Source organism: Atractosteus spatula, chromosome 7, assembly GCF_055471065.1.
Source record: "Atractosteus spatula isolate fAtrSpa1 chromosome 7, fAtrSpa1.hap1, whole genome shotgun sequence".
In the NCBI taxonomy this organism is placed as follows: Eukaryota; Metazoa; Chordata; class Actinopteri; order Semionotiformes; family Lepisosteidae; genus Atractosteus; species Atractosteus spatula.
In genome coordinates this window covers 18,760,448-18,787,769 of record NC_142712.1, presented here as the reverse complement: position 1 = coordinate 18,787,769, position 27,322 = coordinate 18,760,448, and the positions used below count along the sequence as shown (strand labels likewise).

The 27,322-nt window shown below is 36.3% G+C and overlaps 1 protein-coding gene across 1 annotated transcript in view; it reads left to right on the top strand.

The window, feature by feature from the left end:
• LOC148830688 (1,4-alpha-glucan-branching enzyme-like) overlaps positions 1 to 27,322 on the top strand; it is a 371,399-nt gene that overhangs the window by 203,152 nt on the left and 140,925 nt on the right. Inside the window, exons 8-10 of the mRNA XM_088922045.1 lie at positions 3,023 to 3,138; positions 7,541 to 7,668; positions 16,590 to 16,688. Of these exons, the coding sequence (XP_088778171.1) occupies positions 3,023 to 3,138; positions 7,541 to 7,668; positions 16,590 to 16,688 (343 nt within the window). The remainder of the gene's footprint in view (positions 1 to 3,022; positions 3,139 to 7,540; positions 7,669 to 16,589; positions 16,689 to 27,322) is intronic.

Sequence of the window (27,322 nt, the reverse complement as noted above, 5' to 3'; positions counted from 1 at the left end):
TGAGAGAGACAGGGCAGTAGGCAAAGGTAAAGTAGCGGGAGAACAAAGGTTGAGAGGGAGGAGGAGTGAGAGGCGGGAGCAGGGGACAGAAAGAGAGGCCAATCAAGAGGTGTGAAGTCAGAATGGGTGCAGAGAGGTGTGAAATGAAACTTCCAATGAATGGAGAAAATTTAAAAGAACAGTAATCTGTCGTTAAGGGAAGGGAGAATGTGTGATCCTAGCTGCAGAATAATTTTAGTTTCGGTGGTCTTTCTGATGTATGAGTTCGGAAAACCGTCTTTGAGAACACAGACGGAGAGATTAGAGTGGTCGTGGCCGTCAGAGGTGAAATGAGAAACAATGGGCTTGGAGAGATCTTTAATCTTCACAGCCCTGACGTGTTCTCTGAAGCGGTCTCCGAGTCTCCTTCCTGTTTCCCCAATGTAGATGGCTGGGCATTTACTGCAAGAGATACAGTAAATAAGGTTGCTGGAGGTACAAGATGCTGTCTGGGTGATCCGGAATTGTCCTGAGGGGCCTTGAATGAGTGTGGTGGTGGCTGTGTACTTGCAGGTGATACAGCGAGCTCTTTTGCAAGGGAAAGTGCCTGGTGTGGATGGTTGCTGAGGGCGGTCAAGGGAGCTGTGAACAAGGAGGTTACGCAGATTAGGTGGTCGGCGATATGAGATGATAGGGCGATCAGAAAAGAGGGCCCCAATGGAGGGATCATCCTGTAGGATGGAAAAGTTCTGGTTAATGGTCCTGGGGATAGGAAGTGTGTTAGGGTGGTAAGGAAGCACCAAAGGAATGCGGTTGTTACGGCGGGAGTTCCTGATCGGGTTGATGGTCCGGGGGGTGTTTTTGGCTCGGGCAAGGGCCCTGTCAATCACACTGCTGGGGTATCCTCTGTTGATGAAAAATGAGTACATTTCGAGGGCTTGGTTTTCGAAGTCGATGTCGTCGCTGCATAATCGTCGTAACCTAAGGAACTGTGAAAAAGGAAGAGAGTTTTTAGTGTGGTTGGGGTGAAATGAGCTGTACAGGAGGTAGCTGTGTGAATCCGTGGGTTTGTAATAAACTGAAGTGGACAGTCGGGGGTAGTTGATAGACAAGTGGATGTCTAGAAACGGAAGAGTGGTGGAAGATATGTTAACCGTATATTTGAGGGACGGGTGGAAGTTGGTGAAATGATGCAGGAAGAATTCAAGCTGATCGTTGGAGCATGTGGCGGCACCGACGCAGTCATCAATATATCGTTTGTAGAGGTCAGGGACATAGCCAGTGTAGGAAGCAAAGAAGCGTTCTTCTACCCAGCCGACAAAAATGTTGGCATAGCTGGGTCCCATACTGGTGCCCATGGCAACTCCACTGACCTGTTGGTAAAAAAGATTATTGAAAGAGAATGCGTTCAGTGTGAGGACCAATTCTGCAAGGCGTACCAGGGTGTGGGTGGGTGGATCAAGCACTGTGCGTTTGTCCAGCGTGTGCTTGAGGGCTGTAAGGCCGTCATTATGGGGAATGACGGTGTACAGAGATGTGATGTCCATGGTAAAAATGTGGCATTCGGTACCCTGAAATTGGAAATCATTGAAAAGTTGGAGCGCGTGGTTGGTGTCTTTGATGTATGAGGGAAGATCTTCAACCAGCGGTCTCATGAGGCTGTCGAGAAAGGCCGAGATGTAAGTAGTTGGACAGTTACATGCTGATACGATGGGGCGTCCAGGGGTGTCCGGTTTGTGGATTTTGGGGAGGAGGTAAAATTGAGATACCTGTGGGTGTTCCATGATGAGCCGGTTCGCCTCCTGGGGGAGCTCGTTGCTGCTGATAAGAAGGGAAATGGTGGATACCACTTCCTTTTGGTGGTCAGTGGTAGGGTCCTGTTGGAGAGGGAGGTAGGCAGAAGTGTCAGTTAGTTGTCTAGAGGCTTCAAAGATATATAGATCTTTACGCCACACCACAACAGCACCTCACAAGAATAAATTATTCTTGTCCCCTTGATCCCTACCTCTTTATGCCCATACAACACAGCTGTGATGCAAACTTTCTGGAAGCTTGCACGCCAATAATAGTATAATATGGCTGGGACCTCTCCAAGTAATTAATGCAGTTATCCAATGCCAAGTAATTATACCTGTCTAGCTAGATATGATTAAGGCGACCGCACTGTTGTCATTTTATAATTCCTATGAATTGTGGATATCAACTCCTTTGCACACCCACTGTAAGTACGTCAGGATAATGCAATTTATTGTGCTTCAGGTCATCCAAGTCTTTGTTAAAAATGCCTTTTCCCTTCAAAAAGGTGTTCAGTGATTTTGACCATGAAGCACAACCCGATAATTGTATTTTTGTTGTTGTGTAAATACTGTACAATGTTTTTTGTTTCTTCTGAGTTGTGAAAACCTTACCAAAAATGAGGCAACTTGACACAAATATTCTGGTACTTCCTGTAGCATTTATAAGAAGTATTCTTTATCTCTTTAGAATGCAAATGAAGGCAATGGTTAAATAAGGCAGATACAGTATGTAACTCCACTGGTGTAATTTTAAAAGTTAGTTATTTTTGCAAACAAAATGAGACATTTTTCTCTAGGAAAATAATTATTCAAAGATCAGTAAAATACATTTTTAATGTTCTTGTTTTTGAAGATCAAATTGTCAACACAATAGTAAAATACTGTATAGTATTGTTTTATAAATAATATGTAGCATACAGTATATTGAATCCCCCTGTTCTGCTCTTATTTTTGTATACTTTATTGTTTAGTTCTATATACATATAATAATATACAGTATATATACTTTGCTTCATTGGAAAGTGTAACTGACAATTTTAAGGGCTAACCGAAAAATCCCTTATTAATGTATCCTACTGCTTATTAACATGGCCTTTGTTCTGTTTGTTCAAAGAAACCTCTTAGATTTGTCTGGAGTAGGTAGAATTATGTTTGGATATTTCAACAACAAATTATTTGCTAGTGTTCATGTTTATGGGAGTTTGTCTTCATTTTACACTGTTTTTTTATTCCTTTGTTTCTTTTAGCTGGGAAGTCCTGAGGTTTCTGCTGTCAAACCTGCGCTGGTGGATGGAGGAGTACAAATTTGATGGCTTTAGGTTTGATGGTGTGACTTCCATGCTCTATCATCACCATGGCATTGGTAAACACTGTGTTCATGTCTAGTCTCTTCTGTAAATTTCTTAGGCATTCAATTTGATAGGATGTCTGCAAAGCAGCATTGCAGATCAGAGATTGACATTCATGTTTGAATTCTGTTTGCCAGATATAAAAATAAGAATTATAGAATATACTATAATATATAAGTTATATGTGCAGTATAAAAGCATATATAGAGATTTGTAGAACAGGTTGAACCACAGTATAGAAGTAAATGAAATGAAAAAGGACTTTTTTGTGCACAGCTTAAATGATTTGTTTCAGCACATTTCATGACAACTCTTTTATGCTTTTGTATATTTACAGTTAAAACAGTAAATGAATATTAGAAATATAGAAATTATTGTAGTCAAAAACATATTCTGTAGATAATATCTTATGGTATGCAAGAACTGGTCAATTCAGAAATAATAATTATTTAATAAATATACTGGTGCATCGGTCAATTTGTAAATTATGAGGCAGAGTCTCTGTGATTTTAGGATGTACACTAGGCGATTTACAATAAGTGAAATACAAAATATTAACTGTGCAAAATAGCCAGTATAGATCCCAGCCTCATTATTCCCATATATCTAGCCTGTACCATGAAACTACAGTGTGTACTGTTTGTTATAAAGACAAGGAGGGTACTTGCTACAGTACTGTATGTATAGTCTCTTCAGTACTAAATGCATGTTACATTTGGAACTCTTGTATCGTACTCTGGAACATATAGCAAAGCCAAATAATTAACAGGAGAAGGAATGTGAACTTCTGCTTACAAGTTGTTTTTAATGTCATTGTTGAATCTGGTGCAAGTTACTAAAACTAATTCATTATATTGTAAGAAACTGGACATTAGGGTTTTTTATATATCTTGGGTTATTTTAAAGATTAGCTGATACACTAGCAAATATACAGTGTATCCAGTACAGTGGCTATCAAAAGTATTCACCCCCTTGGACTTTTTCCATGTTTAACTATGTTTACTATTATACTATGAATCACAGTGTATCTATATGTTATTTTTCTGCAATCAATTGACATAAAGTACTCTATGCTGTCTAAGTGAGAAAAATATACAGGTACTCTTACATTAATTATAACATATAAAATGGAAAATAAATGATTGTATAAGTATTCACCTCCCTTACTATGACACAACTATGCTGCAACCAAAGGTCTTTAGAAGTCACATTATTTGTAGAATGGGGTCTATCTGTGTGCAATTAGGTGTTTCACATGAGTTCAGGATAAATATACAATACCTATCTCAGTGAGGTCCCTCAGTTGATTACTACAGTGCCATCAAAATTCACATCAAAATTCACATCATGAAGCCAAAGGAACTTTCAAAGTAAATTTAGGTTAGGGTCCCTGAAAAGCACCTATCAGGGGAATGGTATAAGAATTTTTCCAAGGCATTATTGTACAGTACATATCCTCCAAAGTTCATTATAAACAAATGTAGAAAATAATGCACAGCTGTGAAACTGCGAAGAACAGTATGTCCTCAAAAATGAGTTTCTAGGCCAGAAGTGCACTAGTCAGGGAGGCTACCCAGGGGCATGTGACAGCTCTAGAGCAATTACAGTCTTTCGTGTCAGAGATGGGAAAAACTGTGCATATTACAATTGCCTGGGTGCCTCACAGATGTGGGTTTCATAGGAGTGTCCAAAAACTCACATCAAATCTTGGCTACACTTTTCCAGAAGGCATGTGGGAGACTCTGAGACCAAGTGAAAGAAGATTCTATGATCTGACGAGACAAAAACTGACCTTTTTGGCCTAAATAGAAAACACTATGTTAGGGCACAAGTATAATAGTAAAACATCATCCTGAGATCACCATCCCTACTATAAAGTAAGTTGGTGGCAGTATCATGCTACAGGGAAGCTTCACTGTATCAGGCCCTGGAAGACATGGGAAGACAGAAGGGAAAATGGATACAGCAATGTATGGAAAAATTCTGGAAGAAAACCTGCTGAATTCTGCAAGAGACATGGGATTCAGGAGAGTTGAACATTGCTATTCACCAACAGTTCCCATCCAGAGTTTGAGCAATTTTGCAACAAGAATGGACACAAATTGCAGGGTCCAAATGCGCAAAGCTGGTAGAAAATGATTCAAGAATACTTCTGGCTGAAATGTATGCCAAACATGCCTCTACCAAATATTGTCTCAAAGGGGGGTGAATACTTATTCAATCAGTTTAGGAGGATCTGTAGAGTTTTGTTTTCACTTTGACTTTAAAAAATGTTTTCTGTCAATCAATAGCAAAAACTCCTACTTATACAGTATACATTATGATATAATAGTACTGTATATCCAAATCCAAATAGTATGTCCAAATAGTAACACAAGAAAATATAAAAAAACTCCAAGAGGGGTGAATACTTTTGATAGCCACTTTAATGTATTTATGAATTGACTGATGAGCTGGTAAATGTATAACATGCATTTTACAGATTGAGTAATACACTGGTTAATTTATAAATTACTAGATATTTTATTTTACAGTGTATTACAATTATTCATACTGTATATAGTGGTGAATATACAATAATTATAATTTACCAATTAGCCACATAAAGTGCAAAAAGTGTCCAAATACACTCCTTACATCTGCGCAGACATTTGTTTTTGACTGAATAAACTCTGGTTTAAATTTGAAACATCAATGCTCAATTCATCAATACTAATTATGCAACAAAATATTTTTGTCTGATTTTGGATTTAAACACAATGCAGGTCTGACAGGTTTAGAATGTGGCACTTTTTAAGGAAATTATTTTCCTTCGGTAGCTTCAAAATACCAAAATCTAGAATAAGCATTGATCAAGATGCTAGAAGGTTAGCAAGTTCCATTTGTACCAGTTTATGAGAGAAGTATTCACACTCTTTGTAGTAATAAGTATTATTTATTTTCACTGACTTATCATGACATTTACTTTCTTTGCCACAATTGTTGTCTTAATTTGTCCTTTTTGTGTCATAGCAGCACAGACTAGTGCAATGCATAATGCTTCTTACCTGCAGAAAAATGAAGAGTCTTTCAGTAAAATGTCTACACAGAAATACTGCTGTTTTATTTAAAAATAACTAAATCTATACATAAAAGAAAGCCTTTCCTAACCTTACCTCACTCTAAAACCATGCCTAGAGTCATGCCTAGAGCTCTGCAATTCATACACTAGGTGACACAATCCAGGAAAATGCATTTTTTTCTTAATTTATTTTTTTTATAATATACTGTAGTAGAGTTTTCAATTACAAAGTTCCCTTCAAGCCCTTTCAGACTTCTACTGGGGGACATGCTTTTCATTGATTTAAAATTCCATAAAGACACATGTCTTTACCCAAATTAGTAATAGGATACAAAAAAACTGGGACCTGGATATTCTGTGGTCATAATTACATTGTTGTAAACATGAATAATATATACAGTAAAAACTATTTCTTCATTACATTACTGTTGTGTTGGAAATATTTAATATCATTTGAAATGGAAGTATACAGTATGTACTGTATTATACCATGTTCTTTGCGAAATTACTGGAGGGAAATGGTTAACCACACTCCATTAAAGATTTAGCTTGTGATGAATATTGCAAGCTCTTGCAAGCCTTTCTAGAAACGATCTGAATTATTAGACGAATGGCGTCTGTGTGTGCAGTTCGCATAATGTTGCAAGGATTTTTCAGAGAGTAATGGACGGATTTTCCCAGTATTGGATTGTTGCTGGTGAAGAGTCCAAAACCTGTTGAGTAGAAAGATAAAAAATGCATACATGGTTTGAATACCATGCAGTGGTTTGAATATACATTAAATTAAGGGAGAGTTTCTGAAACTGCGTTGAAAGACTAAATTTTACTTCTTTAAAGTTTTGTTTTCAGTACTCACTTAGTACAAGTGAAACATTTGAGGTTTTTTCTACTGAAATGGTGCAAGCCAGTTTTGCTCATAGTATTTTAGTTTGTAATGATTAAAGACATGCAAAAAACGATGACTATATAAATTCACAAGTAGAATTAAAACAAGGAAAAACAGGGAGCTGGTCACCACATCACTAAAATAAAACAGAGATTGGTACAGTAAATGCTGTGTACTGTGACAAAGTTTGCTTTAACCCTGAATATAAGTTTCACAGTTCACTCGTTGCTGTGCAATCAACAAAGAATAATGCAATTCTGATCTTTCAAAGACAAAAAGGAAATCAAAAATCTTTTCATCCCTGCTGCACAAAGGTGTGTGAGGGCACAATGTTTTATAAACAGCAGTAGGGTTGAGTGCTGCTACTAGCATCTCTGCAGAAACACACAGAAGGACAATTACACACCACAGTGGACAGCCCTTTAAGCCCAATGGTAAATTTGCCATTCCTTTTTCTTCTTGTCTGCAGGTTCAGGCTTTTCAGGAGACTACAATGAGTATTTCGGCCTCCAGATTGATGAAGATTCCCTGGTGTATCTCATGGTGTCCAACTACATCCTTCACACCCTTTATCCTGACTGCATTACCATTGCAGAGGTGAGAAATAAACTAGTAACTGCAGATTGCGTGTCACCTCATCACTACTATAGCACTACATTCAAAATGTATAGCCACGCACATCGCATAAAACCAACCGAGTGCATTTCTGCATTAAAGATGACATGGAAGAGGTATTTGCTTTAATGTGGCTTGACTGGAAAGGTGACTCATAATGCAGGGGGTTAGTTATGTTTCTGGTCACAGAAGCAGTATTTATTTTCAATGAACCATGATTTTACTTTTAACTGCAGTATTTTTGAAGGCAAATATTGAATAAAACCATTGCTGTACTACATTCAGGCTCATCTCTCCAGCCATGTTTACTTATATGTTGAGGGACTTACTCAACTCAATAAATAATAAAAATAATAATAAAAACATAAACAACAATTATTATTACTAATACTAATTACTAATAAACTATTATAATTATTATTATTATTACTTAATTTTATAATTAATTTAGAGTTAGCACAGTTAAAAACAAGATTTTAGAATGTTGTAGAAGATGCGAAGGGGCAGTCACAGCCATGAATTAAGTAAAAACCTTCTGAAGAAGGTTTTGGATATAGGATTTGAAAGTGCTCAGGGAAGGTGATAATGGGAATAGGAAGAGAAGGCCTTGTCAACCATTGTGTGTGGCCAGGCTTGAGGGACAAACAGGAGACCACAGACGGACAAAGACTTGAGGTAGGGAAGTAGGAAGATAATAAATCAGATAGGTACTGAGGTGCCAAGCCATTTAGAGCCTTATAGGTGAGCATGAAGTTGACATGAAATGTGTTAGGAAGCCAGTGCAAGGACTCCAGGGCAGGAGAAATGTGATCAATTCCATGTGACTTGGTCAGGATTCTGGCTGGCAAATTCTGTTCCATGTTGATTTCATTACAGTAGTAAATTCTAGAGAAGACGAAAGTGTTGACCAGTTTTTCAGCTACATTCCGAGGCAACATTGTCTGGCAGCAATTCTGAGATAAAACAATTACGTTTTTACAGTATTTTGCACATGTGGGCCAAACATCAATCCTGGTTCAAATATCACCCCAAAGTTCTTCAATTTAGATTGAAATTCAAGTACAATGCTATCCATTGATAGGTGTACTGCATTGGTTTTACATGCATGATGAGGTATGACTTCAGTTTTGTCGCAGTTTAAATGAAGGAAATTTTGAGTCGTCCATTTTTTACATGCCTTTGTTCAAATCAGCTCCATTTACATAAAAAGATCTTGTGGATCCCATAATAAACTTCTCTACGTAAGGTGAGTGGAAGTTACAAGGATAAAGAGCACATATTGAGACACGTTCCTTCCACAGAAGAATAGTGCTGAGAAAGCGTAAAGTGGGCGCTGCTTTACATTCCAGTATCGCTTTGTTTCATAAATAAGATTGATGTATTGTAAACTTAGAAACGGTAGCTTGTTCCTGAATACAGCATAGATTCTTTTGTAAAAAAATGCTTATTACTCACTCTCCTTGTGGGTGTCAACTTGACATACAGTAGTCCTTTTAAGTTTACTTTATATATTTCATGGCTTTAAATACGATAATAAAGACCTTTTCTATCACCCCATATTCAGATTATTCAACAGTTACTTTCTGACTACAGTATTATTCACAAAAAGCCTGGTAACATTTCTTTATTATTTTTAATGGCTTATATACTGTAATACTGCAAGATATAAAATAAAATATCTAGTAATTTATAAATTAACCAGTGTATTCCTCAATCTGTAAAATGCATGTTATACATTTACCAGCTCATCAGTCAATTCATAAATACATTAAAGTGGCTATCAAAAGTATTCACCCCTCTTGGACTTTTTTATATTTTCTTGTGTTACTATTTGGATATACTATTAGGATTTGTAAAAACATCGTTCAGGCTGTAGAGTAAGTACTCAACTTTTAATGCTGAATTTAAATGTGTTATTAATCTTACAGACCTCACTACTTTCCTTTATACTATTGGTCTTTGACAACCTAAAAACTAGCACTTTTGTAATTAGCTGACAAATTATTAGCTTTACAGGGAAAACAATTACAAAACAAAATTGTACAAAAGAAAGATATATAAGATATAAATGTAAAACAATTACTTTTGTATGACACCCCATGTCAAGGTGCAGTGTTAAAATGCCTTTTTTTTGTTTATTTGAATGAATAGAACCACAAAATTGTATTACTTTGTGCTCAGGGTCATTAGACTTAGTTTCTGTATTCTATATACTGTACATTTTCAGACACCCACATCTTGTGACCAAAAGTCAGTTCAGTCATACACAACTGACATTTAGACTGACTCAAAAAAAAAACGGTTTGCTAAGAATACTGCTGGAGTAATTGATGATAATGGGAATACTCTCTCCAAAGCACTGTTTCTCTCTCCAGCTGAGGGTGTGTTTAATTTTCTAATCCTCTGTTGATTTTTTTTTCTTGTCCAATATTGCTTTACTCTGTTCCCTTGATACGCTTTATTAAAGCATTATTTTTCCAACCCAACTATTTAAAAACTGAAATGCAGCCTAACTTCAGTGTTTAGTGAGAGGCTAAAATAGGAGAACTTGGCGTCTCTTTACTAAATCTAAACAGCAGGATCACGCCTTTTCTTTTCTTGACATCCTGTTCAATTAACCCCTTCTTCTTTCTTATCTTTTAAATGTATGGACTCCTGTCCTACATGTACGTACAATTTTGTATTTGATGTTTTTTTTCACATAGTTAAAAACTAAAATTAGCATGAACATTTGTTAAAAAACTGTAATACAATTCATTGTTAAACAAATATATCTGTCTTAAATCTGTAATGTACTTTATTTTGTGATCTGTATCTGTTGTTTGGTATGGGTCCTCTCAGCCTTTAGGGGCTGGTAGTTACGTCCCAGGTGAGGCGTCCCGTGAAGTGCCAGTTTGTGGCTCTGAGCCACCTTATGTGTAAGGTACAGTACTGTGGATCTTGCAGTGTGAAAAAAAACAAATGGCTTTGGCTGAATGAGTGAGCTGGTGCTTAGGACCTCTCTGTCTGGTACAGGAGCTGTACCCAAAAAAGGAAAGTCTTAAACTAAAGGTGATTCTTAATTGTGTAGGCATAAAAAGAAGAACAAATATACACATAAAATAGTAATTAATGAATTTAAGACTTGTTTAATTCTTCGGTGATTCGCCTTTAGATTCAAGGAACTAGAAATGGTTTATATGCAACTTAATTAACCCAATTGATTCAATAACCATATCATGAAACTGCATGTTGTAATGATTAATGAAAGCATTTTTTCTAATGTCCAATTTGCACTGACGGTGTCTTTAATAACTAATATTAAACTGTCAAAACTGTAACTGAATGGATATTGATCTTTTTTAAACATTGTAGTTCTTCTTTAAAAATAGATTAAAGAAATGTTCTTTAATATAAAAGTATTATATGATAAGACATACTGTAGATGTGGTCCAGATGTCTAATCTCAATATGTCATCTTACTACTGTTTGTCTGCCATTTTCAGTTGTGCAGTTTAAAAGCAGCTTGTGAACCTCATGTGTTTAGTAATTTGAGAAAAATCAAATAACCAAGTCAAGAGCTATTAAGATTAAATGGTAAGATTAAAACCCATTACATGACCAGTGCAGGTTAAAACAAGATAAAGAAATATCCTCTCTTGTGAAACTGACAAGTGTGCTGCTTCTCTTTGACCATTAGTACTAAAGCTCTAAGGGATTTTGTCTGGACAGTTTCCTTGAATTACTAAATGCGGATACTTTCCCTCTAACTAGGCTGTTAGGTTCCATGTGTTTAGCTGCTTCTTGCCACCTAAGGTAAAAATTAATAGAGATTTAGCTTAAATTGTTTTATAAAATGAGCCATGGGCCTTTGTGATACTTTGTGAGCGCGATTATGAGATAAAATTTTGCAGCACTTATTTTGTAGCACCCTTTAACACTATACCTGAAGTAGTCTTTATAAGTTTTGTGTTTGAATCAGCAACATGGTGCCAAATGTCTTTTTTAAAGCAGAGTAAAAATAGGAGGAATGCCAAAAGATGTAGCCTAAAAGCAATACAAAGTATTGTACACAAGTATTCATTGAGAAGTGTTGGCTTAACGAAAAGCCTGACAGCATGACAGCAGAGTATGTATGAATTTTATGAGTATGCATCAAGGGTTAAATTAGGAAATCTCAAAAAGGATTTACCATGCAATAAGCAGATAAATCAGCAGTAAAATACAGGCAAGATTTTAAATTATGCTTGCTTGTTTCATATTTCTTGTTCACGCCATCCCTTTCTAGACTTACGTGACAAATTGTTTAAGTGATTAGAAAAGCTTTGTTCCATGTGATTAACCAAAATTAATCTTTGTTTTTAATTTTTGTATTGAATAGTTCAGAACAAAAGGAATGATCTGCTTATGAAACAAGTATTAACTCTGCATGGCTTTTATTGTTTAGAAGGAGTACAAACAGTCTTGATATTTGAAAAAAAAAAATAATCCAGAGGCTTTACAGGAAAAACCTAATTAAAAGGAATGCTTTAAGATGCAGAGCATGAATATTGAGCAAAATGCCATTGGTTTTGCCTCTGCAATTATTTTATGCCCTTCATCAGCAACATTGTTCTAAATACAGTACTGTTCTAAAGTATATGGTACATAATGTGACATACTGTATAAAGCACACAAAGTACAAAAGCAACCTTACACAAAAATAGCTAAATCCAAATAAAAGCACACTTTTAGCTTAAATTTAATGCCATTGTGGATGATGGCATTTCTGATGGCTGTTGCAACAAGAAAGTCCCAGCAAAAAGCTCTCCTGGGACCCCACTTTGTTACATTTCCCTGGAAGAACTCACAAATCTCATCTATTTCACCTGAAGAATGAGCCATTTTTAAGATTTTATCTAAATGACATACTGTAGGTTAGAACATTCCCAAGAGGAAAAATAATCTTCTGCACCATTTTCGCAGGTTTTGATTGGAACATGTTAAGTCAGAGCTCTGTTCTGTACTTGGGCCCCTGCTCCTTCTAATGTAAGCCACACTCCTTTAAAACCATCTTGGAATTGTTACACCCGGGCAAGACAAAGCTCACAGCCCATGGTCTCCGGTCTTTGTTGCAACCGGTCATGTTCGCGCATGGACTCAAACACCTCCCGGTGCCGTGAAAACAAGGTCGGGGCATCTGTCCATTCCACCTCCCCCGCTTAATGGGTAATTATCTCATCAGTCCTTTTCACCCTTGTGTATCTTGGAATTGTTGCTCGCACAAACTAGCCTGTTTGTTAATTATCCTGCAATCTGTCTGAAACTGTCCAAGGCATCTGATTCCAAATCTGACCCACGACTTGACCACCAGCTAGAAAGCTGCCTGCTTCCTGTTCCTGCACAGCCGCTGACGGCGCATACAGTAACCTCTCTGTTCTGCCTGGCTGCAGAGCTTTCCCTCTGTTCTGCTTGGCTGCTCAGCACATCCCCTGCTCTGCTTGTCTGCCCAGGGTATCCCCTGCTATGCCTGTCTTCCCGTCTGTCTAATAGCCGTGACGCTCTTCAGGTCAGCACCATGCCATAAAAGGGACCTCATGGAATGAATCTGCCTGTACTAAGAGGAGAGGTGGGCTAAACAAGGCATCAAAATGAACTGAACCCTCATTTTATAGAAAAACTCAAAGGAACCTTCTCTGTAATGGTATCTGCATGGAAATGTGAGCAGTATTTATCTTTGGGGCAAATAAAATGAAATTAAAGAAAATTAAACCACACATATCTTATCCATGCAGTTTAGTGGAGATTTCATCCTGATTAGCAGCATGTAAGAATTTCCATTTTTTTTTTCAGTTTATTCATGATTCAATAATATGAAAATTGTTTTGTGCAGTATAGTGATACTACAGTATCATGGCAGAAGAAAGCACACAGACGTTCCACTGAAAAAAATCAGTGCAAGACAAGAGGAAGGTTCTACTATACATGAGGGTTGTACAAACTTCATTTGTAATGCTCATGTGCAGGTAATTCTTGTGGGGAAAAAAGAATGATTTTATTTGCAATTAGTAATGTTTTCAGAGATAACACAGAAAAATTTGACACACATTATGTGAACATTACCATGGCTTATTTTTTTATGATAGTTAAGTCAAGTCCCTCTGTAAGCATTGTGTCAATTTTGGGTGTTGCTGTGTTTAGAGTTTGCAGTTGTTCCTGCACAGACTTCCATATACCTTCATATCAAATGTCAACAGTGTTCAGTCAAGTGAGAACTACTCAGTGGCATCAGCTCTTTTTCCCAAGTGGAGACATTTTCTATTGTCTCTAAAATGGGTGTCCTCATCCCTGCTGCTCATTCTAGTTGATTAAACCAGTTTATTATGTAGACACAACTAAAGTGGTTATTAATCATTTACAGTTGGCAGCATAACTGCCCTGTAGCCAGATCTCATCAAATGCCTCATCAAAAGGTTGTTCCTGTTCAGTCCTGGGATGAGAAACCACTTAGCCAAGTTGCTACTTCCCAAAGAAATGGCACTTTCCCCTGTGGACTCCAGTTTTCAATGACCTAGTATAGTGACTGGGGACACTGTGCTGTGGTTGTCCTGCTTAAATTTCACTCTAGGCTTCCTAAAGTTCCCCTATAATTCAATTGGTGAAGCAGTTTCTTACTTCTTCACCTGACATGATTGACAGTGGGACTGCTGATGCTTTGTGTCTGACGTATAGATACTGTAGGTGCTGCACTACAGTGGTCAATAAAGTATGTCCCCTTCTAAAGCACTTCAGATGAAAAAGTGTATATGAATTAAATGAATTTTTGTTATCTTTAGCTACTGAATGCATGTCTTTTAAACTTGAGGGTTTAGTACTCCAAATAGTACTTGGTGTATATTGTTTTTCTATGGTCTTTAGGATTAAGATATTCTAACAAGGAAGAAAGAGACCCTCAAATTATGAAACACCCAACTCTGCTGCAAACTGTTTTGTGTTCACATAACTTCAGAGCTGCAGAGTTACTTTTAAATTTTAACTTTATGTTGTTTTTTTCTCTCTGTGTCTTTCCTGCAGAGAAGTGCTCCCGGGAAAACATAGCAGTGACCAAAATATCTTCTGTTGCATTTACTGCTTTTTTAGTTTGTTTGTTTTTTTTACTTTGAAGTTTCTCTGTTATGTCCAAGTTTGTAGCAGAAATGACAGCCCATTGTGAAAGCCTGACAATGTATATTTAGTTTCAAAGCTTTCCAAAAAATGCCTGGCACTTTAGCCCTATTTCCATTTGACCTATGTAAGACATTGTCTTCCTATATGTATCTATCCATCCATCGCTTTCTCTGTTTTGACCATTTATTTACCTGTCTGTGTACTGTATGTACATATTTTACAGTCTCTGTGGCAAAAAAAAACTACACACCACAGAGCAATGAAGAAAGCACTTCAGATGAAAGCACTTCAAGCTAGCACAGTTACTAAATGTTTAATTTAATTGTTAAACGATGCATCTTATAACTTACATACTGTACATTTTTAATAACTTGAGCATACAGTGTCTGATTTAGTCTACGTGGTTTCCTGGAGGTTTTACTCTCCGAGACAGAGCTGAGATAGTGAGCCAAAACAAAATAATCTCAACTAATTATATAAGTTAATTTTCAGGTAATTATAATTCATGTTGGATTCTGTACCATGACCTCTTTGTGACTCCTTTAGTAGGCTTTAAGCTCTTAGTTGAACTTCTTTGTAATTTTGGTGTGTTTCAAATGTAAATACTCCCATTAAAACAGTGTTATGAGAGGCTTTGATCTGTTAAGTTTTAAACATCTGCCTTCAAATGAGGGAGATAGTAACTTAACTGTGTACACTGCTGTGCACATGTCTTGATTCATACCACGTTTTCAATACATGTACAAATATTAGCAAGTCAAGCTTGTGTGAGATTAATTCATATTAACATGTTTCTATTTCATTTTCTCTACACTGTTAAACATGTATTGGGGAATGCAACTGTAGAAGAATATTCACAAATTCCACTAGCCGTTTATCATTTCTTGAGTTTTAGTAATTTAAATGTTTAAACTACTTTAAAAGACACCCTAAAGAAATATACAACACTAGTGTTTAGTGTTCTTATCAGAAAGACAACGCGATCTATGCTTAGACTGTATGCATTCATAAATTACAAACATCTTATATGTTAATGGCGGCAGTTTGTTCATTACTAACATCTTCTGGTCACCTACTGAAAAGCTGCCATAGTCGTAGTAAATGTGGTAAATGTTTTATATCTATGACTTCACATTTCCATTTAGAAAGAAATCTGTAAGCAATTGTTATTTTAATTATTTAATTTCACAGTGGAAGTCAGTGTAGTTGCACAGATAAACTACTTGCATTTAAAAAAATATATAAATTTACAGCTGCAATTGTTTCCAGGTTGTTACAGTACATTGTCATTAATGTACAGTACATGAAAAATGTCTGCCCTGAATGGGGAGTGTGAATTTTGAACTCTGTACTTCTTATTCTTCAAATCTGTTTCTGCTTGTATCCATTGCTTGCATTGTAAACCTGTCTTTGCACACTGCTGACATTAGTTTTTCCACTCTTAATTCCATCTTGTTCCATGTAAGAAGTGCTCATTACACCCCCTTCTCATCCAGTCTGCCCATCTTCTGCTGCTCTTAGTTCTTTCTCTGGGTTCCTTCTGTCCATTTTTATCCCTGTGGTGCAACCGCATACCTAGAAGCATCATGACTGCACCATGTCTGACCCCCTTCTTTTGCCTTCTCAGACTGAACACTGAATTTTGTGCCTGTTATCATTTGTTGATTTTTTTTATTGTACTATATTGGATTGCACTGTTAGTTTTGTATAGAAGTCATATTGGATTCAGGTGTAAGCTAAATTATAAGCACTAGTATTAAAAAAAAAATGTTTTCCAGGATGTGTCTGGGATGCCCGCTCTGTGCCGTCCTGTGACTGAAGGAGGAGGAGGCTTTGATTACCGCCTTGCCATGGCCATCCCAGATAAGTGGATTCAGGTAACTGGCAACTTGTGTCCCATTTCCAGTCCTGGACAGTCATTGTCATTCAGGCTTTGCATGTGTAATGAATCTGCTACTCTTCTCATTGGTGTTTTGTACAATTAAGTAAATGAGTGCTTTGCCACAATGAAAACATGGAGGTTTTCTACAGTATAAACTGTACATCCAGGATGATGGTTAGAAACTGTGGCAGACCCCTATTTTTGAATCATTGCACAGTGTAATTGTGTTCATGTGTTCAGCAGTTATGTGCTACAGTATCATAATACCTTTAATAATGAGTTGGTTCACCTCCAGTGATAAGTACAGCTGCAACAGAAGTACATTTCTTTCAATATCCCTTATAAATCAAGCCCATGAAGATTTCATTTACATCAGTGTCTTTCCCATGATACAGTACTCTGTGGAAGAAGCCTTTTCTACTACTACTCAGTAAGCCTCAGAAACCATGGGACACACCAGTTAACAATGTGGTATACACTATTTTGAAAAAGGCTAACTAGCTTTAATGAACCATGCTGTTCTAAATTATTTTGGTAGAGCAGTGTTTTAAGACTTTTTCTTGTGTTCCAGTGAGAGGTTTGACAGGGCAACATTTTTGTGAAGGAGGAGACCTTTCCAACATGCCTAGAAGTCTTATGGGAAGATCACACAGTGGCACCACCTCTGGGTTTTGACCAATAAGTATAGAATAGGGTTTTCAATCAGACACATCTGCCCAGTTGTAGCTTCATCTGTCCACCACAAGACTCATTAAAAAGACGATCATGATAAACCTGTTGGTTGATATGAGAATTTGATTCAGAGAAGTTTAGCTTTAGCATAGCAATGCAATACAAATAAATACACCCCCCAACCTTATCAAAGTGGATGTTGTGTTTTAGACTTCTGCAAGGATAGTCTGGTGTGTTTTAAGCCTTAGTTGTGTGAGACAACTTTCTAGGTCATTTGTGAGTTATTTGGCTAATCTCAGAGTTTTATCCCTGACGTTTTTATTTTTTTGTAGCAGTCAGATCATGTGACTTGTTCACATGATGGCTACAGCCGTTATTCCAGTCAAACATTTGGCAGAGATCAAAATACTGAAAAGGGCTAATCTCAGCATTTTCCAATTTTTCTTGGACATTCAGTGAAATGAACAAATTTTTGCTACTAGAATAAGATTTTAAGTGAGAAGCCTAGTCTTAGACTAGAAAGTATTTCCAAAAATGTTAGGTTGGGTGAGGGTTCTGTTCATAAAAAGATGAAATAAAATACTTTGTTTGCTGCCTATAAATCTATCTTAAGACCTAATTTTGGAGAAAAAAATGTCATGTATAATTTACAGATTTTCTTTCCTTAGTTTTTGACATTTTATTGCTTTGCTTTTAAAGGATTTGTGGATTTAGAAGCTGAATATATTTATCAAAGAAAGCTTTGATCTTGATTATTTTATTTCTTTTTTAAATGACAAAGAGTATAAAATATTGCATTTCCTGTCTAGTGTGAGTGTGTAATCATGTAGTGATCTGTCATGTCTATTCAGATAGTCCTTTTTTCCATTTAACATCCTTTTGAAGTGTATAATAATATATGGATAATTAATACACAAAGAAATAGATATAGAGTTTCATTATTGGATTTGAGTGTTATTTTTGGTGTGTGTAGCTTACAAAAAGATTCAGAAACAATTAAACAGCATTAAAGGCTTCATTTCCATATTCAGATAATGACATTTCATATGCTGCCAAAATAGATCTGTATCTTCTTGTTTTTCAACTCTTCTTGTTTTCTCTGTTAAATGTTTTCATTTAAAAAATCGAATAGCAGCTTGTTTCTAAAAGTTATATCTCTGCAATGCTGGATTTACAGAGGCCAAAAGAGAATACATCCTCATTACTCCTTTCCTTCTGTCACCGAGTGAGGACAAGCGTGTCTGAACTATACAAACAGTGCAGCATCTCTGGTGGAGTCAGGCAGAAGCTCGTAGCTTGATATTCTCAAATCTGATTGCTGGAAAATAGCCAGGGAAGCAAATTAGCACTACATACTGTACATGCGTTGATAAAGGACTGACCACTCACACCAGTACATCAGTGAGACACGTGTTGGGTTTTTTACCTCTTCCTGTCACTTCCTCTCATTTAATTTTGAAATGACTTTTCAACAGCTGTTACTTTGCTAAGCAATGAAGAATCAAAACAAGTGATGATCAAGTTTCATAGCTTGGATAACACAATATACAATACAAATACAATTTCTGCAGAATGTGCAAAACATTCTTTTGATGCATAACTGCATATTTTAAAGCATTCATGTGCTGTACCATCTAGTAGAGTTTTATTTTATAAACAGATTTGTTTTGAGTAATTTTAAATATTGAAAGGTGCTCTTACAGTATGTAATGTATAATTCTAAGCATTTGTAGATGTACAGATCTTTTACAGTCACCTAATACTTTACAGTCGTTTTTAGAGCTGTCCTAAGTTTTATTATTCACTAAGTATCATTACAACTGTAAAAACTTATCTGGAATTCATGGGAAGCAGGGAGTGCTGGTTAATCAAAAATGTGGTTATCTGGGAGTCACACTGGGTATTTATTTCAGATTGCCTCACGGACTAAAGTCACTCTGCCTTCTGCACCTTGATTATAGACAAGCTGACACTGAATTCCTGCATCAAACTGCTCCTGTTTATTGTTATCGTATGCTATTATAATTGCGGATAGCAGATGTTTACAATTGAGACTGCAACTAGCGACTCTTCAGAATCCTGAAGGCTGAAGAAACAGATCTTTGAGAAGCACACAGCTAGCTACTGGGTGGCTATCGAATCTTTTGTTAATGACAGATGCTGGTTAATAGAGCATTCTGGATGGGAAAGAACTGCACAACACAGTTTTTCCAGAGAAAGGTTGACATCATGGTGGCTGTATGATACGCATAAGTTTTATAAATCATCGGTATTTTCTTTGGAGCTTCTAAGTGTCTCAGTCAGTAAAGGGGCTTGTTGTGTGTGCGAGCTGAGACTCAAATTCAAGCATGAGTCTGAATCTGTGCCCAGCTGTGGCCAAGAATCCTCAAGTGGTGCTGCAGAATCAGCCAGGATCTGTTGGGTCTTGGTGGGCTTTAATCAGCAAGTGATGATTTTTAATGCAACACCAGCCTTTGCACTTTTTCAGCTACCTGTGACCTTGTAGTGACATCAGTGACTCCCTTGTATGAGATACTGTGCTCTTGACACAGGCTTGACTTGGTGAAAGTGCGACAGGATTAAATGGACAGGTTTCTGTTCTCCCTGGATGGTCAAAGGCTTATAGCAATATTCCCCTAATACACAATTGGCAATGTCAAGCCATAGGGAGGTAAATATTTAAATATATATATACTTTGTAATTTATTTGTAAACTAATAATTAAAAACATAAATGGTGATTCCAAATAACCAAATCTGGTCATTCAGTTGTCATCTTACTAGCGGGATAATTGTAGGTGAATGCTTATTTCTATGCTCTAAGGTAAATTCAGAAAAACCTAAAACCTAGGAAGGTAGTCCAGTAATGATACAAACATACTCAGTAATTAATGACTTTTTAAAATGATTTTCTGTACATGTTTTTAGTCAAAAAGCTTATCAAGAATCAATGTGATTAACTTTTAAAGGGTTTGACAATTATCTAGAATGTAAATTTAAAACTGGAATTTTCACAATCTACAAAAAGAGTCTGTTGCCTAAATAACATTTTTTTTTCTTTAATGAGAAAGAGCACTTTGATCTTTTAGTATTCTTTCTTGAAGCACAGAGCAGGGATGTTTTCCTAACCTAATGTCTGCTTTAGGTTTGTTATTTTTATCTTAATTATATATAATGGTAAATTCTGACTAGAATTTTTTTTCCCCTGTGGTTACATTACACTGTGTTGTAGATTCTGACCACAACAAATGTCCTTAGAAAAAATAAAACTTTCAAATCTTTTTAAGATTTAACCAGTTTATCCCTTCTTATTCCAATCCTTTTAAAAATTGTTTAGAAGTTGGAATTCCTATCAAGGTGTCTCTAAATAACACATCCCTCTCTTCTGTTTAATCTGTTAATAATGCTTATAATAATAATTATTATTAATTTGTTAAACATACAGTACAGTATATAGCATTTATTCTGGACACTCTACTCAAAGTGCTTTACAGGTAATGGGGACTCCCCACCACCACCAATGTGCAGCATCCACCTGGATGATGTAACGATAGCCATAGTGCACCAGTACACTCACCTCACATCAGCTATCAGTATGGAGGAGAACAGAGTGAAGAAACACTTAGATACATAGATGGGGATAATTACGAGGTCATGGTTGGTAAAGGCCAGTGGGAAATTTACCCAGGATGCTGGGGTAACACCCCTACACTTTTTGATAAACGCCCTGGGATTTTTAATGACCACAAAGAGTCAGGACCTCGGATTTACATCTCATCCAAAGTACAGTGTTTTTTTTACAGTATAGGGTCCCCATCATTACACTGGGGCATTAGGACCCACACTGAACACAGGGTGAGCGCCCCCTACTGGCCCACTAATACCACTTCCAGCAGAAACCTTAGTTTTGCCCAGGTCTCCCATCCAGGTACTGGGTTGCCAGTTGGGAGGTGCTGGGTGATATGGCTGCAGGCCAGTTATTAAATCTCAGTAACAACTTAATTCATTGAAATGATAGAAAAGATTTACGAATTTTGAATGAAGAACAAAATTGTTAACTTCTTGAAAGTGCTGTAAGTCACCATGTTGTCGCCAACTCGCATTCGAGTAAGTAGTATTCATCAAGAGCAATATATTTATTGGATTAAAAGAGATGTATTCACAAGCCCACTTATTTACAAAGTAAATAAGGCCTCATCAATCACAGGAAGTTTTGTTGCCTCGTTCTTAATCTCAAAACATGGTGCTGCGCGTTCCTGGAAATTTTGTCTATTTTGTGATGTAAATGGAAAGCGCAGAAGTTGGTGTTTGAGCAAAAGAGCAATAATTGACTAACACTGCACCTGGTGCATCATGTACCAGTTGTGTGCTGTTTCTTGGGGGACACCTATCTCAGTTGACTAGTACCTCAGACTTGGATCACTGGTTGAACCTATTAGGAGCCCCATCTCTTTACAATTTTAATATAAGAATCTCATGTCCAGCTCAAGACCGCACAGTTCCCTGAGTGCTCTGAGCACTGGTTACTGGCTGATTCACTTGGAAGCCTACTCTTTGATTTTGAATGCAGAATCTACAGAGAAAAACTCAGAATGACAGGCAGGATTTATGCCATCCTTTGAAATAAGACTTCAGCATCTGCCAATTACACACGATTACAAATATTCCCCTGGACTTTTCTGAATTCCATATTTCTTATTTTCAGATGCCAGAATACTTTTGTATACCTTTACAAGTTATTATTGTTTTGACATATTTCACATAGTTGATGCAAAACATTAGAATTGTTTTTTTCCCTCCTTAATCAGACTGTGAGAACATAGAATGTTTTACTTTATATGAAATTAATTGGAGCTCTCCTTTAAGATTCAGTTAGCATTGGTTACTGTGCGAAACTGATAGCAGTAGACCTGTTGTAAAACTGTCTTACCACAGTGAAACACTTGATCCCTAACCTGTGGAAGCTGTGTTTTGTTTCCACTTCAACTTCTAAAACACTGGCAGTGATTTTGTTTTAATATCGCTGACATAAATTATGCAAAATAATATCAATGTACAGCATTCCACAGAGTATTGTTGCTACCTGCTTTTTTCCAAACAAAACATAAATATTTCAGAAGATACATGATCTTTACAACTAAATTGAAGAGTGATCTTTGCAATGGATATTGCAGTAAAAAGAAAATACTATAACTCACGAAGTATAAACCGACAGGGCAAAAAAATTTAATCAGGTGGTTTATTTTGGCCTCGCTTTGTTCATTCCCACACACCACTTACTGTAGGCTGAGATGACTGCATGTCTTTTAATGTTTACAGCGTCCATAGATTCCCTGATTCTTCCTGAACCTTCCTGTCACCAGTCTGAAATACCAAAACAACAGGTACTTTTTCCTGCTGCACCCAACTGTCTTTTTGGGTCTGTTGTGATTGTGGTTGTGGTGGCAGGTGGAAATTTTGACATTTATTCAGGACAACAACCCACAGGAGCCATTTCACTTGATGCCTACATGGAAATTGAGATGTAAAATATACAAAGATAGATTTCATTAATCTATGGAGTTTTCTAGCAACAAGCTTGGTCACTTCCTGAATGTCTGATAAACTAAGCAAAAGTTAAAAAATTCAAAGGAACCCAGGAGGAGAATTCACTCATAATTTCTTCCATAAGACAGTAACGATTGAGAGATTTGAAGGCTCATAACCATATTGAATGATCTATTCTCATTTTTTCTCTCCATTAGCAAGAAAAATTGATATTAGAAAGATAATGATTGCTGAATAAATGCAAGTAATTGAATTAATAGCTGTTGTACATTTGTCACAATTCTCTTTAATGGAAGCTTCTTCTATAAAATTGGACGTTCCGTCATAAAGATAACTATTCATCGAGCCTATTAATGGTTGGTTCATAAATTAATGGAGCAGCACACTGATACAGCCAAAGCTACAGTGTGCAAAAAATATCTCTTCTTTTAATGACGTTCTGTAGGTGAGATGCATATGCATTGATTTTTGAGTCTGAGATGAAGATTTGGGCTATGTGAGGCTGACAAATCATAATCTCCTTAAACATACAGACTAAAGTCCCTTTACTCTAAAAGACATGCATTGTGGTTTTATACCAACTGCAGTTTGCACCATTGGCACTATTTAACAAGTTTTCAGTGCTCATTTGAATTCTATATTTCCATGATATACAATTAAATTGATTTGAGTGAATGCAGTAAGGCTTGGAGGATTGAGGATCACCCCCATTTGCTTTTTTATGATGTTTATATACAGTAATGTAGAATAGCATCTTCAGTAAATTAAAAATTAGTATCTTGTATAGAATAGCAAGATATTATTGGGTAAATGGATCCTACTCCCTTTTATTTCATCAACACAGCATTGTCAAATTGTCTGCATTAGAAGCCTACTACTTTTCTCATTACGAACCGTGCATCGGGATCTTCAGCTTGTTACATTATAATGTGACATTATGATAGACGGCACATTTTTTAAAGATTTGTTGAACATTTTACTCAAGCAGTGCCATGTTTCTGTTCTTACGTTCTTAAGTTCTTAAATCGTAGAATATGTTCAGTGTTTCTATAGGAAAGCATAAAGACAAATCAATCTTGATTGTTGTTTTTCTGCTTTACATATTACATCCTTTACAGTCTGTAAGCTCTTATTAATAGAAAACATGCACCATGTTTCAAGAAAGGGAGAAGATTAAAATGTGCCTAAGAGAAAACAGTCAAACAAAGTAATTGACTATACTCACAAATGCCACCTACAGAAGATTATTAGTTTTATTAAATTAAAAATAAAGTTTTGTACTAGCTAACAGCATTGTTGTTACAGTATCTTTCAGCCTTTCCAAAATCTACTTCATTGTTTTAAAAATCTTGCAACAGCTATGTGCCTCAGCTACACACAAATGTGCTTCTCATTTAAAGTTATCTGACCAGTCTCTGTGTGCCCTCTAGTGCTAAACAGAGCAGAACTACAGTAGGGGTGGGAAGGGGGTGAATTAGGTCTTATTCTTCTTTGCAGATAAGTTTCATTTGAACAGTTTTCTACTGGCCTATGTGTTAAGTCATCCTGCCATTGTTTTTACTCACAGGGTTTTTGCCCATGTGTAACTTGATGTTAATAACAGGTCAAAGTTTATACTTTTTTCCCATTAAAATTTAAAACAGAGAATAACCATTTTTTACATCCCTAGACCTGCTTTTATGATTTATTTACTCCTACTTTGCAAATGATGTGCCCTCTCCCTGAGATTTTATAAATATACTACCAAACCCAGGTGGACCATAAAGTGGTTTAAAAAAAAAAGTGTATAAGTTCTCTAGAAAGAAACTGTGAGATTGAGCCAAGGTTACATCTACTTTCCATAAAAAAGGAGAAGGAAGAAAACAAGAAAGTGCTTCTTTTTATATATATATTTAAATGTCTCCAGTTAAATGTTAAATGGTACTCTTTGGAGTTAAGGACATTAAAATATAATACAATATACAGTAATGGTGAAAACATATCTGTTAATTGATTATTACTGTAGGTTAAAATATCTTGCCCAAATGTAGACTAGAATTTTTCAGGCAAGAAAAACCTCACAAAAATCCAAAGCATCATTCAAACATAAAGGCTAATATTAGAAAGTCTTCTTTGTATAAGAATTAGTGGTTCATATACAACATACATATTTAAAAAAGTTAAACTGTTATTTTTGTAACTAATAAGCAACAGAGGTTAGTAATCTCTGTTACAGTACATGATTAGTGTTATTATTCATGCTATTGACATATTAATTATATGAAGGCCATATCAGAGTATTGTAGAGTCTCTATTTTTTACTCATATTGAGTATAATACTGTATAATATATGGTATATATAGTTATTAAAATTAATATAAATAAAGTATATAATTTTCTTACAACTGCTAAATTGTGTGTAAACAAAGTATGGCAAATACTTGGTTATTAAAGCAGATGTGTTGGTCTTATCCCTGCTGTCTCCACTTTCTTCCAGCCATAGCAGTCCATGATATTCCTGTTATATTGTTTTCAGATGTTTTTTTTCCATCTTAATTTGAAATGACAAATTCACAGCTGCAGTCCAGTAGTGTATTCTGCGATTTTCTTGAAGATCACACACCATGAACTTGACTGCTGGTATTTGCTCCTTTTAGCACTGTCTCCTCAGATTGATGTCAGGACCAGTGCTCTTCATCTCCTTCCCTCTCAAAGAAGAGTTGTATAGCCTACATGTAACTCTGACACTAACGTGGCCAAGAGATTTGTTTTGTTTGACGTACTTCTGTATTTGTGACAAATAATATGGTTTCCTTGCAGATAATATGTTCACAAACAAATTTATTCCAGACCATTCTCTATCCCTTACACATTCCCCTTTCTTCAACAATGATGCAGTTTTTAGTCCAGTTCAACACATGGTCCTCTAAGTAAACTAATTAAAAAAGGCTGGAGTCGGGAGATATTTTGCAATAATGGGCTGAAATCTCCTCAGTAATATGTGGTTGCTATTAACACAGACTGTTAAGGTCAATGCAAGACATTTTTTCTTCATCTTTAATGGTTTATTTAAAGATATCTATGCACAAGTCGTATAATAGTTGCATGTGTTTGGTTGAGGAGTCAATGGTGTAAAGCTACCATCTATGTGATTGTGACTGAATACTCATGTCATAATCTCCCCTGCAAAAATACTGTACCTCTTTACCTGTTTTAAGTTTCAGAATTTTTTAGATGTCATTTCTCTTTTGCAATGAACATTTTAAGAAAGGAGGATAGACAATACATGGTATTGTGACACTATTTACTCGCATCATACTTCATCCTGCCGTATTACATTGATCAGCTTTGACATAGATATAATATACTGCACATGCAACATAACTTTGAGTTTGAGTATATAATAATTACTATAATTATAATTATTGGCCTGATCCAGATTCTCACTGAGAAACTTCATATGAGCATGGAAATGTTGTGAACATATTACATATATACAGTCTACATTTTAAAGTGTATAAATACTAAAGATGTTCAGTATGATATAAAACTGTAGTTTGCAGGTTAAACTAAAGCTTCTCCAAACCTCTCAGACCTGTATTAATATTGGATTAATGTGTTGGCAGTGAATCTTTATTAAACAAAATGCCTCTTTTCTAGCCTCTTCTCTAGTCTAAGAAGAACTGTACTTTTAGAAGTAACTATTGTACATTTCTAATCCTATTAGCAGTTTAGTTGCATTTTCAGAATAGAGAAAAGCAGTAAAATGTGTACCACTGATATTCTAAGCTGTATGGTTGCACTGACTTTACAGTGTTTTGCTGATAGTAAAAACTTTCCCAGTGGTTTTAGCACTCATTTTAATCTGTCAGCCTTTCTTTCATTGTCTCTGCCTTTCAATCACTGTCAAAGCCCCTTGTTTTCTATTTATTTTGCAAGAACAGGTTTAGATTAGATATATTTTGAATAAGAGTTGTATAGAGAAGCATTCAGTGTGTGACTTAGTAGAGACACCTCCACAGTATATACCCCAATGTTTGTTTTTTATGTGAATAACTGGTAAAGAATATTTGAAGTGTCAGTCCTTGCCTTTGCTTCTACACTGCTTTTGGTGCTTTTTTGGACTTCAGTGGGTTCCTAGGAGCATATGCCACTATTGTTCACCGCTAGGAAGAGCAGTGCCAGAAAATCCACCCCTGTTCTTTTCCATCACTGGGGCAGTGACTCTAAAAGTGAGATCTCCATATGCATATCTATATGGAGATACCTCCATTTACCAAAACTCCTTCAGCCCACTGAAGCATTCCTCCACACACCTCGTTTCTGTCTCCTTTGTACAGTACTGTAGATGCTGGGTGGCTGCTCTGGCATGCTATCAGCACACAAGCCCTGGAGCTGTGGGCATGCAGAGATTACATAACACCCATGACAC